The 16,714-nt window shown below is 34.8% G+C and overlaps 2 protein-coding genes across 7 annotated transcripts; one reads left to right on the plus strand and one right to left on the minus strand.

Annotated features, from left to right (window-relative positions):
- Positions 1-59: 59 nt before the first annotated feature.
- Rgl (Ral guanine nucleotide dissociation stimulator-like) lies at positions 60-14,203 on the minus strand. Of its 6 annotated transcripts, none has more exons than XM_081986257.1 (14): positions 13,859-14,203; positions 8,182-8,292; positions 7,832-8,088; positions 7,624-7,779; positions 7,067-7,214; positions 5,517-5,644; positions 5,308-5,466; positions 5,119-5,255; positions 4,841-5,061; positions 4,645-4,787; positions 4,379-4,593; positions 981-1,078; positions 755-923; positions 60-702 (listed from the first exon to the last, which is right to left on the minus strand). In XM_081986257.1, the coding sequence occupies exons 1-14, from the start codon at positions 13,877-13,879 to the stop codon at positions 566-568; spliced, it is 2,100 nt and encodes a 699-aa protein (XP_081842383.1). In that variant the 5' UTR covers positions 13,880-14,203; the 3' UTR covers positions 60-565. The 6 variants fall into 6 exon arrangements, with proteins under 6 accessions (XP_081842383.1, XP_081842382.1, XP_081842379.1 ...); XM_081986256.1 differs by having other exon boundaries at positions 8,182-8,295; XM_081986253.1 differs by lacking the exon at positions 13,859-14,203 and adding an exon at positions 12,182-12,656.
- Positions 14,204-14,351: 148 nt separating this feature from the next.
- On the plus strand, positions 14,352-16,558 carry LOC145733444 (solute carrier family 25 member 44). The gene is made up of 5 exons (XM_081986270.1): positions 14,352-14,806; positions 14,864-14,956; positions 15,217-15,398; positions 15,480-15,666; positions 15,721-16,558. Exons 1-5 carry the CDS (start codon positions 14,617-14,619, stop codon positions 16,038-16,040), a joined length of 972 nt encoding a protein of 323 aa, XP_081842396.1. The 5' UTR covers positions 14,352-14,616; the 3' UTR covers positions 16,041-16,558.
- Positions 16,559-16,714: the final 156 nt, after the last annotated feature.

The following is a 16,714-nucleotide window of genomic DNA, read 5'->3' on the forward strand; positions in this document are numbered from 1 at the left end:
TTGATATTTTGATTTTACCTAGTACCAATCTGTAGTTGTTTTAAACATTAGAAATACTATTAATATAAATCACTTTATTAGAAAAATATAACAATAATCTTCAAACTGACTTGGACTCGGTAATTCACTAATTTTGACAACATACACAATTTTCCTACAAAATACATTAAGTACATACAATACATCTTAACTTTACAGCAGGTAATATCAATCAGATCTAAAGAACACTTTCGCGCACAATAAAGTCTTAAATAACAGTAAAACTACTAAAAACTATAATACTATTGTTAAATTGTTGTTATTAAATAATTAAAGCGCATTACAAATACAACACGACAAAGCTTTTTAGTTTAGTCTTCTGGTAAGGGTTTATGTGTGATATTCGAATATTATTTATTTGGCAACAATAAAGAGACAAATTCGAGATGCTAAGACAAAGTAATAACCTAATTGTGATGGAGAGTATAAAAATCATAAGTTATCACAGTTAACATTAATAAAATTGTGTCGTTTGGACATTGGGATTGTTCAAAGTGAGCTCAAAAGTGTCCCACCTCAACAATTGTTATGACTTGGACTTGCCCTTTGAGCCTTTAATGGGCGCATTAATGTCGACTGGTTTCTTCGGACGTAGTATGAAATTAAGGTTGTGCGCAGTATTAACAGCGTAGTACACGTTGGCGTTAGGAGGGAGAATCATTTCTAGAAAACCATTCAAATAATCGATTTGTCCGGTATTGATAAAGAAACTCACCTTTTTCAGGCAATACTTGAGCCAAAGTGTATTGGTCAGGACTGCCTTCTAAACCTAATTTGTACATAGCGTTTCGTATAACCTGAGGTGTCCTTTCGTTATTGCTCAACATGATGCTTTTGTACAGTACTATTCCTTCGGTTTCAGGATTGTCCGTTTCATAAGTCACCTGCGTGTCCATAACCAAATAAGTTGAGAGAACAATTTAAATGGGCAAAACGCTTACTTTAATTATGTAGAAGTCCGGACTGCTTTTTTGGGACGTGTTGCTTAATGTCCCTGAATTGTTGGATAAAGGCACTTGAAGACGATTGTTTGCACTTCCTAAAAATTTATATCAAACACTGAAACATACCTAATTTTGACAATAACAGTAAGTCCTGCATAAATTGCAGAACTGTTTGTGGTTTGTGATTGGTCAAAGAAAACAACAAGCTGTTGACTGACTTGACTATTGCGTCACAATCACCAGCAAAAAACGTATAATATTATACCGATAAGTGATATTGATTCATTGTCAAAATGATTAATTTAGTATTTAAAGGTGACTTTGAATGTGCTAGTGTATGTCTTTGACACCTATTAAATGACTGTGGCAACGACTTTGAGTCTTTAGAGGCATTTTAGGGACTTAACAAGCAAGTGAACAGGCGTTGTGCATTACATACATACACATACAATTTAGAGACTTCTTTGGCACTTTCAAAATGGTTCTAGAGGCTTCTGGCAAATTAAAACAATTCTTAGAAGATTTAGAGCACTTGTAGAGGCCATTGGGAGTTACTAGAAGGTTTGCAGTAATATTTAGAGAGCTCTGGAACATTCAAAATGAATTTAAGGACTTCTGGCAATTTAAAACAATTCTTGGAATATTTAAGAGTACCCTTAGAGGCCTCTGGGAGTTATGAGAAGGTTTGCAGTAGTATTTAGAGAGCTCTGGAACATTCAAAATGGTTTTAGGGACTTCTGACAATTTAAAACAATTCTTGGAATATTTAGAGTACCTGTAGAAGCCTCTGGGAGTTATTAGACGGTTTGCAGTAGTATTTACAGAGCTCTGGAACATTCAAAATGGTTTTAGGGACTTCTGGCAATTTAAAACAATTCTTGGAATATTTAGAGTACCTGTAGAAGCCTCTGGGAGTTATTAGACGGTTTGCAGTAGTATTTACAGAGCTCTGGAACATTCAAAATGGTTTTAGGGGCTTCTGGCAATTTAAAACAATTATTGGAATATTTAGAGTGCCTGTAGAGACCTCTGGGAGTTATTAGAAGCTTTGCAGTAGTATTTAGAGAGCTTTGGAATATTCAAAATGGTTTTAGGGACTTCTGGCAATTTAAAACGATTCTCGGAATATTTAGAGTACCCTTAGAGGCCTCTGGGAGTTATGAGAAGGTTTGCAGTAGTATTTAGAGAGCTCTGGAACATTCAAAATGGTTTTAGGGACTTCTGGCAATTTAAAACAATTATTGGAATATTTAGAGTGCCTGTAGAGACCTCTGGGAGTTATTAGAAGCTTTGCAGTAGTATTTAGAGAGCTTTGGAATATTCAAAATGGTTTTAGGGACTTCTGGCAATTTAAAACGATTCTCGGAATATTTAGAGTACCCTTAGAGGCCTCTGGGAGTTATGAGAAGGTTTGCAGTAGTATTTAGAGAGCTCTGGTACCTTCAAAATGGTTTTAGGGACTTCTGGCAATTTAAAACAATTTTTGGAATATTTAGAGTACCCTTAGAGGCCTCTGGGAGTTATGAGAAGGTTTGCAGTAGTATTTAGAGAGCTCTGGAACATTCAAAATGGTTTTAGGGACTTCTGGCAATTTAAAACAATTCTTGGAATATTTAGAGTACCTGTAGAAGCCTCTGGGAGTTATTAGACGGTTTGCAGTAGTATTTACAGAGCTCTGGAACATTCAAAATGGTTTTAGGGGCTTCTGGCAATTTAAAACAATTATTGGAATATTTAGAGTGCCTGTAGAGACCTCTGGGAGTTATTAGAAGCTTTGCAGTAGTATTTAGAGAGCTTTGGAATATTCAAAATGGTTTTAGGGACTTCTGGCAATTTAAAACGATTCTCGGAATATTTAGAGTACCCTTAGAGGCCTCTGGGAGTTATGAGAAGGTTTTCAGTAGTATTTAGAGAGCTCTGGTACCTTCAAAATGGTTTTAGGGGCTTCTGGCAATTAAAAACCATTCTTGGAATATTTAGAGTGCCTGTAGAGGCCTCTGGGAGTTATTAGAAGGTTTGCAGTAGTATTTAAAGAGCTCTGGTACCTTCAAAATGGTTTTAGGGACTTCTGGCAATTTAAAACAATTCTTAGAAGATTTAGAGTACTTGTAGAGGCCATTGGGAGTTACTAGAAGGTTTTCAGTAATATTTAGAGAGCTCTGGAACATTCAAAATGAATTTAAGGACTTCTGGCAATTTAAAACAATTCTTGGAGGCCTCTGGGAGTTATTAGAAGGTTTGCAGTAGTATTTAAAGAGCTCTGGTACCTTCAAAATGATTTTAGGGACTTCTGGCAATTTAAAACAATTCTTGGAATATTTAGAGTACCTGTAGAGGCCTCTGGGAGTTATTAGACGGTTTGCAGTAGTATTTACAGAGCTCTGGAACATTCCAAATGGTTTTAGGGGCTTCTGGCAATTAAAAACAATTCTTGGAATATTTAGAGTGCCTGTAGAGGCCTCTGGGAGTTATTAGAAGGTTTTCAGTAGTATTTAGAGAGCTCTGGTACCTTCAAAATGGTTTTAGGGACTTCTGGCAATTTAAAACGATTCTCGGAATATTTAGAGTACCTGTAGAGGCCTCTGGGAGTTATTAGACGGTTTGCAGTAGTATTTACAGAGCTCTGGTACCTTCAAAATGGTTTTAGGGACTTCTGGCAATTTAAAACGATTCTCGGAATATTTAGAGTACCTGTAGAGGCCTCTGGGAGTCATTAGAAGATATGCAGTAGTATTTACAGAGCTCTGGAACATTCAAAATGGTTTTAGGGCCTTCTGGCAATTTAAAACAATTCTTGGAATATTTAGAGTACCTCTAGAGGCCTCTGGGAGTTATGAGAAGGTTTTCAGTAGTACTTAGAGAGCTCTGGTACCTTCAAAATGGTTTTAGAGGCTTCTGGCAATTTAAAACAATTCTTAGAAAATGTAAAGTACCTACTTGTAGAGGCCTTTGGAAAATATTAGAAGGTGTGCATTTAGAGTTTTTTTTTTAATTTGAAGGTTATTTGGCAGCAATTAAAAAAAAAAACAATGTCGGTAAGACTTAAATTTCCGTGAAACTAATCAGTTACGTAGTAGGATTTCCCGTACTAACAAACAATGATTACAAGCAAATACAGACGGACACTCTTACTAAATCACTATATTGGATAGTCAAAGAGAATTAGAAAAGCCTTAAAATGAAATATTTTAAGGCTTTAATTTTATTAAACCACCCTGTAACTGTCAACATAACCGAGTTACAGGGTGTCAAAGTAGAAATTTACTCGGTTATTTGAGATTTTTAATAGAAGCATTATATAGAGTCAATGAGGATTCAAAGAGCTTTAAAATGATATATTGAACCTAACTGTATTTTCACTGTGTAACTGTTTTGTTTTAATATAAAAAACTTACCTGAGTGAGAACTATTCAAACTGATATCAAGACTAGGTAAAGACGAGTTGCTACTCGAATTTGACATCTGACTAGGGCTCATTTTACGATCAATACTGTTGTGAGGCGAACTGGTAACACTATCAACGTCACAGTAAAATTGGGAGCTATTACTGCTGCTTGTACTAGTAATCGAGTCGTTTTTTTGATGTCCAGGAGTCGATCGCTTGTTAGTGCTGCAAAAATCCTGTCTGGTTGCAAGTACGAAACGGTTTGAACCAACTTACCGGTCTTTTCGGTTTTGTCCATTGGTAGGCGGTTCAATTTGACAACTAAGCTGGTAAGCTTCACGATCGTCCAACACTAAAATCGAATCGAACCACCTGTCGAAAGCTGAATCTTCTGAGAAATGGTAAGCGTTGGCAGCACCCTACAACAAAATTGTTTACCCTTGCTGGCAAAGAAGTGGTAATTAAAACTCACCTGTAGCAACTTAATTTGAGCCAAAACCTCAAACTCCTTCCGTCGCTTATCGAAATTGATTAAACCCTCTCCTATCGTGTCTGGTATGGCAGTATCTATCATGGTGAGATCAGTCAGAAAAGTACCCAAATACGGTATAGTACCGAATGATATATTGGCTGTGTGGTGGTTTTGTCTTTGAAAGATTTTCTGCAATTGTTTGTCGTTCTCCCCTACAGTGTCTGCAATATTTCAACCGTTAAGACCATCAAAAACCAGTAAAGTAGTAGAAACAGTACCAGCAAACTTGGCGGTACCCTCTTTCATTAAAAGCTCTCTTTGGGTCCACTGATTGTTGTCCTCGCTGAAAATCCGAGCCAGTTCATCGAACAACTCGATTTTCTCTTTTGGAATCGTTTGCCACGTTTTTTGTAACCTGAAACTCATAAAATTGAAGACAAAAAAAACTTACTCATTTGCGTACTTACCTATAGATGGGGTTGCTTTGCAAACCACTGATAATGGCCTTTAAACTGCTAAAATTCTTGATTAGCCTTAGTTCCTGAGCTATGTCGATCCAACAGACCACTAAACAAGCTCTTTCGTGTGGTTTGACGCTTAATTCAACTAATATCGAAGAAATTACCCTGCAATAAACATTATTAAACGAGTGATTAGATTTAGTTAACAAATTTACCTAAATGATACTGCATTAAATTGGTTAACTGTGGCCAAAACTGTGGCGGCTTCATGGGAACGACTACGGTCCCTTCGGGACCACACCGCACCCAAACATTGGTGTGGGACTAGTTTCTTAAATAAATCCTAAAAAACAACACATTTTCCTAATTACCACAAGAAAAAAATATGAAAATAAAGACTTTGCAGTGGGGTAGTAAAAAAAAAACATTTTTTTCATTATATGACTCTGAAAACTATCTATTTCTAGACTGATTCATTATCGAGAAAATATATCTTTTCGCTGTTTGAACTGGTGGGTTTTCTTGCTTGTTATTATTTCTTGCATAAAAACCATTTTTTTAAGAGTCTTCTTCTTCTTAAGACGCCGTCTCTCTACGGAGATTGGCTATCCAACTGGCTATAATGGTTTGTTAAACCGCACCCCTAAAGATCTCTATAGATGTCTATTTAAGAGTCTAGTGTGTTAGATTAGTATCCAATATGGAATGATTGTGCTGATTTTTTGCTACAATATGAGCTCAATTTGCAGCTCAAATCGGTTATAACAAACTGGCATTTTTTCAGTACGCTTAAAATAAAGTGAAAACAAAAAAACAACAATAACTATCTTGTCACTATCAATTTCAAGGGATTAACCTAATAACATGTTTAATGCCCGGTTTCTGAACGAATAGATATCTTTCACATAAGAATATCTATTCGATAATCTGTCTTATTTGTCCAATTTGGGTCTCTATTGGACTATTATCTATGGAAAAGATATCTCAGCTAAAACGACTTTATAAACTTTTAAAGTTCTAGTAATTTGTCATGTTTCAGTGTTTCCTCTTCTTCTGCTCAAGAAGTCATGGAAATTGTCCATGCTATTGGCCAAATCGTTTTCGGCATACTAACCACAAAAATATCTGTCCTATTCTAATCAGTTCCACAATTTTATAGTTTGGAAACCCAAAGTTATTGAATAAATAAATATATGGGACCGGTAACTATTGAACTGAACTATTGAGGTATACTATTTGCGGTACTTAAAAGTAGACGTAGTTTTATTGGGGATATCTTTTCCGTGATTGATCAAAAAAAGCAGATTTTAGTTTGCTGCTTTGTTTGACCAATCAAAAACTAGGAACAGAGCTGTAATTCACGCAATTTAAGATACAGATGCAGACACATAATTGACAGTGCGTGTGATTAGACACGCGGAGTTTTCTTGATAATGCTGATCAAAAACAACAAAGATGCTTCCTATTCCGATTAAAATTGCGCCGTGACTTTAACAACAACAAAACCGCCCCGATTGCGAATTTTTCGCTAATCAGAACCGCGTATCCGAATCCGAAATCTAGGTGAATCATGTTTACTAGCACGCAGCAATCTGTAACAATTATTACAGTGAAATTAAAGAAAACATTTACGAGTTTGTCAAGGCTGTTGGTTGATTGCCTATTTTATGCAAATGTAAAAATGTACTCGCAATAAAACTAGTAAAATTGATTGGTTCAGGTTTTAAGAAATTAGTGTGCAATTTAAATTTGGTGTCAAACTTACCACATCCATTCTGGTAAGTTGTTCGGCAAAATGCCTGACTGGAACGTCTGGTAACTTGTAATTCCTCCATACGGACGATGATAATGATCGCATGGCAAATGCGGGGGGAGGAGCTAAAAGGGGATCCACATGGGCCTCTCTCGAATATCTAAAATACAAAACGATGACAATTCTTGAGTTAAATTAAGAGTATTAATTAAAGTATTAAAAACATTTGCATCAACCCTTGTAAATTCAATGTTTAATAATTCAAAACCGTTACATCCTGTGTTTTTACAGTCCCGGAAACATATCGGTTTCTGTTCGGAAATTGAAAAAACTTTACCGCTTATTTTCTGAAGTATAATGGCAAAAACATCCGTTTAATAAGCAGAATCTGAGATATCGCAAATATTCCGTGGTTTATCAATACAAATGAGCGTGTGATTACTTTCACCAAACCTAAGACAATCGTTCTATTTTACATAATCCGGAGATAACTATTTAATCTCAAGAGTTGTACCAACTGTCAATCGTCACTTAATTTACTATACAAAATAGTTTCAGAATGATTTTACCTATCAAGTCTGTGTTGAACTTTGGCATCCAATTCAGTATTTGGTAAGTAATCCTCGCAAAAATTGAGCAGCAAACGTAAAGTGGTGTAGTTCGGATGATCCTTAAAATCCTCCGGGTAACTGTCAAGCCACACGTGCAAGGCGGAAATAAGAGTCCTGAAAAACCATTCATACACCAATTGATCAACACGAAAACCAAAAAACATACTTTTTATGCTGTTCGTGTTGTTCCGGTCTTCCATTGTGAGATTCGCTCAGTTCGGCGTAACGTTGCAACAAAAGGGTGAGCACTTCTTTGGGCGTGGAAAAACTACGGTAAGTGGCCAGGAAAACGTTGATGTAGGTGGTTTCTAATTCGCCGTCGTCCGTGGACAATGCTTCTACCAGTTTTTTCAAAGTGCCAGCCTTAACGAATCGTACCCGAACAGTTTCCCACTCTAAATGGGAGATTTCATCGTCCGAATCCTAAAATTATGTCAAATGTTGCTATGTAGTTGTTTTGCAAGGGCTTCTACAGAAGCAACTTGTAGGGCTAAGAAAAAATGAAGAAAATCTTACCGAATGTGAAGAAGAAAGACTTCGAGTAGGACGATGGTATCGTACTTTTTTGAGGTAGACTGTATAGAGAGCGCCGTCTGCTTTTTCTTCGCCCCAAAGCCGCCATGTGGGCTGCTGAAATAAAAATATGACATATAGTCGTTTAGGTACAACCTCTTATGAAAATGTATGTCTACCAATCAACATTGTCTACCACATACCCTTTATAATCGCAGTGGTAACAATGAAAACGTTTATAACTTACGATTTCATCACAATAACATACGAATTGGTTTTCTTTGGGATTGGCATTGCACATTTTCAACTCATATTTAACTGATCGAATAAATAGTGTACGGCAATGAATCATTTTGTCAACACTGCTTCCCACAGTCAATCATCCTAATTGTTATCAATTTGATAGGCCTTATCAGAGTGAATAAAGGGTGGGGAAAAAGCGTTTAAATTTTGTCTACATTACTTAATTGACAGGTTTACAAATAGTGTGTGAAAGAAAGGAAAGAGGAAATTAATAAGTTAGTGTAATTAATAATACTTAACGAATTAACATAAAACGTAATCAATATTATTATAAGTGAACGAATAAAACAATAAAGCAGTCACGTACCTATTTATCAAAATGAATGATTATAGGCCGAGGGAAATTGCTATTAAACAATAATTAATACTATATCGCATGTGCTTCTTACCTCAATTGATCACAATACTTAATTAATAAAGTAATGGAAGGAAATTAGCTCGAAAATTGTTTTGTTGTTATACATTAATCATCAAAGTATTTCTTTTACACTATTAACCAGTCTAAGTTACTAAAACTATTGTCTCCACTGATGGATGTTTATTATAAAGGGAATTGAATCACTAAACTTAAATGTAAGAAAAGTGTGTCACCTTCCGCACAAATCCCAGAAAACACTATTTTATATGGTACTGGTCATGTTTACGTACATTTCCATTGTTCTGTAAACAAAACTGTAATATATAATAATTCCTGCACCTGGGTTTTAACCGCACGTAATTTTCCCTACCTATTAGTGTATCAGTTCTAAATAACTCTGTTACCAATGTTTTACTGCGGTTTGAATCATTTAGGGGACAATGTAAGGCAAAACGACTAAAAAGGGGCCTTAATTGCCGCTTTTTTTTTATAAGAGCTTTTACAGAAGACAATAACGATAATCTAGTCCTGGTGTTTTTTTCTACACGGTTGACGTCCTATAAACAATGGTTTTTCCCTTCGTTTTTCACTGTCAGGGACATTGTCATCGTAGTTATGTTAAAAGAAAGGTGATTCATCATTGTAATGGTAGAAGAACATCCTTAGTGGCATTTCTTGATTGTCATGGCAGGTTATATTTGTGTCGACAAACTTACAATAATTAACAATACAGTGAGTTCCAGATGTATCTGTCAAAATTTGGTTGCTATGACAGCTGGAAGGTTCGTTCAAACATCAAAATGTAGCTCGTAATTTTGGCTTTCTTTTACCTAAACACAATTTTCTTTAAAAAATTACAGATAACCGAGATATTTGGCATGAAATACAACAGAGCAACTGTACTACAAATAGTAAAGATGTCCCAATTTGACAGCCTCTAAAATGGTCCCTATGGCAGTCATTCAAACGTCAAAATGTAGTTGTTTTGGCTTTCTTTTATTTCAAAGCATTTTTTTTAATCACAAATAATCGAGATATTGTATGCAAGTTTTATTGAAGATATCATAATTTGTCAGTTCCTAACTTGGTACCTGTGACATCTAGGAGATTCGTTTAAACGTCAAAATGTAACCCAAAACTTCTGCTTTCATTTGTCCAGAGAGTTTTTATGGAAAAATCATTAACAACTGAGAATACTAACCTAGAACACTGTTGTGTACGCCAAAGTTAAATACCTACAAAACTTGATAAAATATTTTTCCCCAGGAGAAATACTCTCTAAAAAGAATCTCCTACTTTTTGGGGAAAATATCCTAATACGGCAACCCTGTTCAATCATTGCCATATAAAAAGTATGAATCTACATTTGGTTATCTTCTCTAGTTTTGCTAAACAAAGCTCAATAGGCCACTAAGATGTAATCTGACAGTTGGTCACGTGACTAGAGGTCACACTTGTTTCATTCACCATTTGTTTTGATTTTTTACTTAATCCAGTACAACAAAAAGCTCATCCAAAAAGTCATAAGGACACTTTTTAATCAAGAACTACAAATGCACTTACACAATGTAATTTTAGTCTGATTTTGCTAATTGATTTAACCTTCACCTTGAAAGCTTCCGTTTCGCAATTGTTAGCTTTTTTGCACAGAAATATCAACAACTAATCACATTTCTACTAAATATAAACTGGATTATTCAAGCCCTAATTCTTTATTGCCTGCATGTTTATAATTGGGCAAACAGTATAAAGTGTACTATTTAGTTTATTTACTGAAACATCAAACGGAAGCAGTGTAGAATTGTTAAATCAACAAAACCTACTCAAAGAAAGCGTCTGTTTGTTTTGAACTGGAAGTTGCACTGGATTTTCAGCTAGTTAATGCAGTTTTCTATGCCGAAACTATATTTAGATGTTTCCTTCAGATGTTATTTATTATTAACAGAGTGGTAAATTGACTTAGATTAGGTGTAGTTAGCTTTGAGGCCCAGAATAAGTATTACCACTGATCCACCATTTGTCCAAAGCTTTTTATGTACTGTCTCTGTAAAATAAAACATATGGGACATTGCACATTTTCGATCAATTATGTAATAATTACATGGCGGAAACACCGTGAAGGCTATACTGATGACACTAATAATTAAATAACAAGGCTTTTAAATTGAATTTTAACTTGAAATTTTCCAATTATTGTACTGATGAAATAAAAACTTTATTGAGATTACTTTCAAGAAAAATTCTGTTAGATTTATTTGTCCAGTAGAATCATAAACCTATTTTAATCAACTCAAACACCCAAAGATTATTATGTTATCAACTCGTCGGGTTATGACTTTTTTATGCGATATGCTCGATTCTGAAATTAAATTTTAATTTCCTTCCATACAAATATTAGTGACGCCATTGGTTTCGAAGCCTTGTACGTTTGGAATCGATGATTCCATTAATTTTTTGTACCTAGAAATGTAGTAAAAATAGAAGTAATCATCAATAACCAAACTGTGAAGGACTTTATACGTACAGTTAGTTAAATACAAAAGACATAGCCTGAATGATTTTTTAGAACCATTGAAGTGATCAAGAATGAACAGAATTTACATAACAAAAGCTTCATTTTTATTCTGACATGTTTAAATAGAGCCCAACTGAAAACTAGCAACATCACACAACATGAAAGGAGATCACCAAGTAAAACAGACTTGTTAAACACGTTCCTCTTCATTTCACTTTGTGAGACCATCATCATAAAGAGAAACTGTACGAGAATAATTAACTACATGTGGTTGTGCGAGCCGATATGGCAAAACGAGGGAATCAGGTTAGTTTCCTAAATTCCGTGAAATTGAAAACTGATCAAAACTAAAAATAACAGTGGTACAATGTACCATTAAAAATGAAAACTTCCCAAGGAGTGATTGAAAACATCTGGACTGCTGTAACTAGACTGTTATAAAACGTTTTTATTGGTTTGGAATACTAAACACTGGAATTTGTTTAGATTAAGTGGAGGTAACAAAACCGTTTCTGTGTATTTTCATTATTTTTTCTTTGCGTTAAACGAGTTTCAATTTTAATTTATTATAGAAGATTTCTCTATTCTCTGGTGAACAATTTTATGAACTAAAAATACTTATGGAATTTTTAATTTCTATATGTCTGCTGGTCTAATAAAAATACCTTGCCACCAAAACCACAATAATTATCACCCTAAATAAATTCCACAATAATTAAATTATATTTTAAGCTAGGACATGGTAAAAGCCTTGGCATGGGATCAAACATTTAAATTCCCAATAACAATGAGCCATAATCATAAAGGTGAGGTCTGAGATATCCTACCTTCACATACCACTTGGCAAATTTCCTACTTTTTTTCGGCCCGGTGCAGGTACAAAACTTAAATCTACTCCTGTCCGCACTTTTACTCCTGCGAGTTTGTTGTTTCTTGGACGTGCCATTACACTTTAATGTCAAAAATTTCGTTTTTTGCACCACTTCCTGATAAAAATCGTTCTGAAACCCGATGGGGCAATTTGAATTCGATGTTGGCAGTAACATTACACACTTAAACTATAACAACTGAATTGGGTGAAACAAATAAACTTGAGCGCGTGATATCCAAGCCCCAAAGGCTAACGGTGCTGAAAGGAACTGTAAAACGCGCAGGGGAGGGGTGATTCACCCTTTCGATCGATTCGGGCCCTTTACGAGCCAATGAAAGAGAACTGTTGCCGTTTTGTGTGTGGAAAACATTTCAGTCCGACGACTTGTATAGTAACGATCCGCAACGGAACGACGACCGAACTATACTATGATAAATCAGCAGGAACGGTTCGAATGCACTCTCTGTATATGCAGCAGGAGTTTGTGACCGCCCACTACTTTTTGTTGATGTTGATATAAATTGGACATTTGTAAAAGAGCGTTTAGTCTTTTTGTTCAAAAACAAAAGGAACAAAAATTTGAATAGCAATTCTTTAGCTGGGGAATATACCTAAAGAGCCAAACTCACAATTATACAGCATACTCTTACATTGACTACTTTCCTCTTCTTTCTTTCTGTCTGTCCTACCTTTCTTAATTCAGAAATTTTATTGACAGACCCTTTGTAGGTAATCCTTGAGAGTACCTTTAACTATTACAACTCATAAAATATTGATTTATGGTAGGTACCTAAGTAGGACAAGTAGGTATTTCCAAAACATTTTATTTAACTGTTCAGGGGGTCATGAAACACATAGTAGCCATGTTTCCTATCCTAGCATCTCAGAAATTTGTTTGGTTATGAATGCATAATGTGTGAAATACCATCTTCGACAGTTTAGGTGATGTAGTCAAGGATATAAAACTTAAAACATACCAAAAATATTATGTAAATCTAGGTTCACAGAAGTTTTGTAATTCTGTTATCATTGCAGCTGAGTGATGTAACACTTTTCGTTTTTTTTTGTGTCTTAACTGATAGGCTACAGAGTAAATCACTGCCCTCAATTTAAATGTCTGTCTACCTTCTAAAACATACAACTGCTTATACCAGGATGTTAAAGTCTTGTAATATTAAAATTATCACATATTTGCTACCAAGGTGTGTATTCTTGAATTCAAATGAGGAAAAGGAGATACCAAGAGAAAAGTATGCAAATTGTGGCAGAAACCAAATTGTCAGAGTGTGTTGTCATCACATTCTATCAAAACTTCTCCTGAGGGTCCTGCTCCCTGTGTTCATTAAGGTCCTAGTGTTAAACACAGTCACACCAAGTATTCACAGTTTATAATGTGAACTAACACAAAAAGAAAAAACAGAAATTTCTCTTCTCAGTAATTAAAAGAAATTGACTCCCACAAAACAATGAAATCAATGACCTACTCTGGTGTGGTGTCAACTTTCTGGTCACTTTAAACCAATACTATATTTGTATATTACGCAAAAAATCAAGTTAATGCCCTCACCAATGATTATATCACCTTCACCACAATACCAGCCTTAAACCATAAAAAATACTGGGATGTACTGACCAAGCTATCAGCATCATTCATTTTTTTCTTGGCATTTTGGTTTTGGACGTGGATGGTCTTCTTAAGTCATCAATAAACAGGAAGCGCACATTTACTGCTTAGGACTGTGGATTCACCCCAATTTTTAGGGGGCAACAGCATTATTTACAACACATAAAGTACAAGCTAATGACAGATGACAAAAAGCAACACAGATGCGAAAGCGAATACTGTTGATTGCATTAACGAACACGAAATGAAAATGAAACTGGTTGAAATGTTGAAAAGAAACTAAATAACTTTAAAATGAATAAAAAGTACACATAGACATGACGGGATTTTAATTTTTTTCACTTTCCATTATTAACGTCATCAGTGACAGCTTTCACCTTTCACTCTATGCGGTGTTGCCGTTCTTTCGTTCACTGATGACTTTTACAACAAAGAAAAATAAATATTATGCCTTTAGTTAAACAGGGATAGAAATAATTGAGTTTTGACAGACCGTGCATCACCTGATTGTGTTGTGTCAAAAAAAAATGTCAGGTTTACAGTTCAAAGTCTTTTGGTAACATTTAATTTAAAATTTAACTATTAATACGAATTAAAAGGCGTTCTAGTTTAATGTCGTTAATATAAAAGAAAAAAATATGTACTCTAGATTTACTACTGTACAATGACAATTTTCAGATCACTTTACTATCAAACCTAACCTACAAACCGTATTTGTAATATGATGTCCTATTACTTTCAATAAAATAACATTAAAAATAGCCAAAATGGATTTTATACCTGTGGAGGTGGAGGAACCGAAGGACTTTATCAAAACGATTGAGTGGGACATGATGGACAAATCAAAATTTTTTCCATTGTCAATGCTCAGTTCATTCAGTGTTCGCTGTGCTTTGTATCCCCTTACCCTTATTAAAACTAGATTGCAAGTTCAAAAACGTAATGAGGTCTATACTGGTAAGTAGTGGTATTCGTTAATAAAGCTTTCAACATAAGTTTTCTTTTGTATTTTAGGCATGTTTGATGCTTATAGTAAAATCTATAGGTATGAAGGTCTATCAGGCTTGTACAAAGGGTTCTGGGTATCTTCTGTACAAATATTTAGTGGTAAGGGTTGCAATTTAGTCTTGTAGTGCTAAAAGTAGTTTTTTAATGAAAATTTCCACATAACTAAGTCAATTAAATTATTGTAAGCTAAAAGTGGGTGTTTCCTAGTTTGAACACTTCATAATAAAATTAATTTGCTAGAGATAATAATTATTGCATACCTAGTTTCAATTCTTAATAAAAATACATCAAGGAAAGAGTTGCTGATCAGTAATTATGTGACCAATGTCCCATGGAGGTTTAAAAGTTTTAAATTTTAGGTGTATTTTACATTTCTACATATGAAGGTGTCAGATATATGTTGGCCCAAAAAAATATAGATTCCAAATATAGGGCTTTAGTGGCTGGGGGTTGTGCCTCATTAGTGGGCCAAACTATTATTGTACCCTTTGACGTATTGAGCCAACATCTCATGATGATTGGAACTGTTGGGAAGGAAAATGTGAGTGTTTCTCCTAAACTTTTATTGTTTATGTAATCCCAATAGATGGCGCCATTTTAATTGTTTCACTTAATTTTTTAGGTTGCATTTAACCCCTTAGGAATAAACGCCACTCCTGGTAGAAGTAAAATATCCATTACGGCTGATTTGGTGCGACGAATATTCCATATGGATGGGCTAAGTGGGTTTTATAGGGGTTATTGGGCGAGTTTGGCGGCTTACGTACCAAATTCCGCCCTCTGGTGGGGATTTTACCATTTATATCAAGGTTAGATCTGATCACTGGTTTCAAAAGCAAATTTGTACTTACACTGATTTTTAGATGAACTATTTAGAGTTGCACCTGTGTATGTGTCACATTTACTAATCCAAACAGTGGCTGGCACTTTAGGGGGATTTACCACGACGCTTATAACGAATCCCTTGGATATAGTTCGGGCTCGTTTGCAGGTCGAACGCGTCGGATCCCTCAAACGGGTCTGTCAAGATTTATGGAGAGAGGAGGGCTTGAGGATGTTTTCCAAAGGCCTGAGCGCCCGATTAGTTCAATCCGCCACCTTTAGTTTTAGTATAATTTTAGGTTATGAGACTATTAAACGGGTGGCTATTAACGATGAGTATAGAGATTCGGTTCGATGGTGATATGAGTAAAATTTCGTTATTGTTGTTTTTGAATGTTATTAGTGTGTTAGAGAATGCATCAAATAAGCAGAGTTTTAGATTTGAATCTGCTTGTTTGGGATTTTGCATTGTTGTTGTTAAAAAGGGGTTTCTGGCCACTATATGTATATAAGTAATACATAGCAATATTAGAGTTCATATAGCTTAGCACGCAATAACAGAACAACCTCAAGAAAAATTATTCTACCACCTCCTGACACAATAAAAAAAAATAGGTGAATAGTGTTGATTTTTAAATAATATATTTTTTATAAAATTGTTTGTTGTTTACAAAGTAATTTATTATTTTATTAAGTATGAATTTGTTATTTTGTTGCTATAACTGTCGTTGATTATGTTAATATTTAGTCCATGTTATCGACATTAGTATGGTTTGTTTTATTGTTAATTTCTGATTTTCAGTCAACAAATGACCAAAGTTCAGCCATCTTCAAAATTTTTAGCGGAAAAATTGGGAATAAACTTTAATTTTAACTGAATTCTGATGTTTTTATTTAAATAATTCCAATGGTGTACTTTTAAAAATTTTGCTCTTGAAATCTAAGTATATGAAAAGTATCAGTAGTGTATATGAATTATTACGTTCATGTTCAAACAAAATAGAATTCAGCAAAGCAAACAGACTGGAAAACCAT

This window comes from Ips typographus, linkage group LG9, assembly GCF_016097725.1.
Source record: "Ips typographus isolate SLU linkage group LG9, UJ_Ityp_2.0, whole genome shotgun sequence".
NCBI lineage: Eukaryota > Metazoa > Arthropoda > Insecta > Coleoptera > Curculionidae > Ips > Ips typographus.

Coding starts and splice junctions, on each gene's coding strand:
- Rgl (XM_081986252.1), bottom strand. CDS start 12,400: ATGTTACTGCCAACATCGAATTCAAATTGCCCCATCGGGTTTCAGAAC. Junction 7,215..7,623: donor GTTCAACACAGACTTGATAG/GTAAAATCATTC, acceptor TTTGTATTTTAG/ATATTCGAGAGAGGCCCATG. Junction 5,645..7,066: donor AACTTACCAGAATGGATGTG/GTAAGTTTGACA, acceptor GTTGTTTTTTAG/GATTTATTTAAGAAACTAGT.
- LOC145733444 (XM_081986270.1), top strand. CDS start 14,617: ATGGATTTTATACCTGTGGAGGTGGAGGAACCGAAGGACTTTATCAAA. Junction 14,957..15,216: donor TTCTGTACAAATATTTAGTG/GTAAGGGTTGCA, acceptor TTTAAATTTTAG/GTGTATTTTACATTTCTACA. Junction 15,399..15,479: donor GAACTGTTGGGAAGGAAAAT/GTGAGTGTTTCT, acceptor TTAATTTTTTAG/GTTGCATTTAACCCCTTAGG.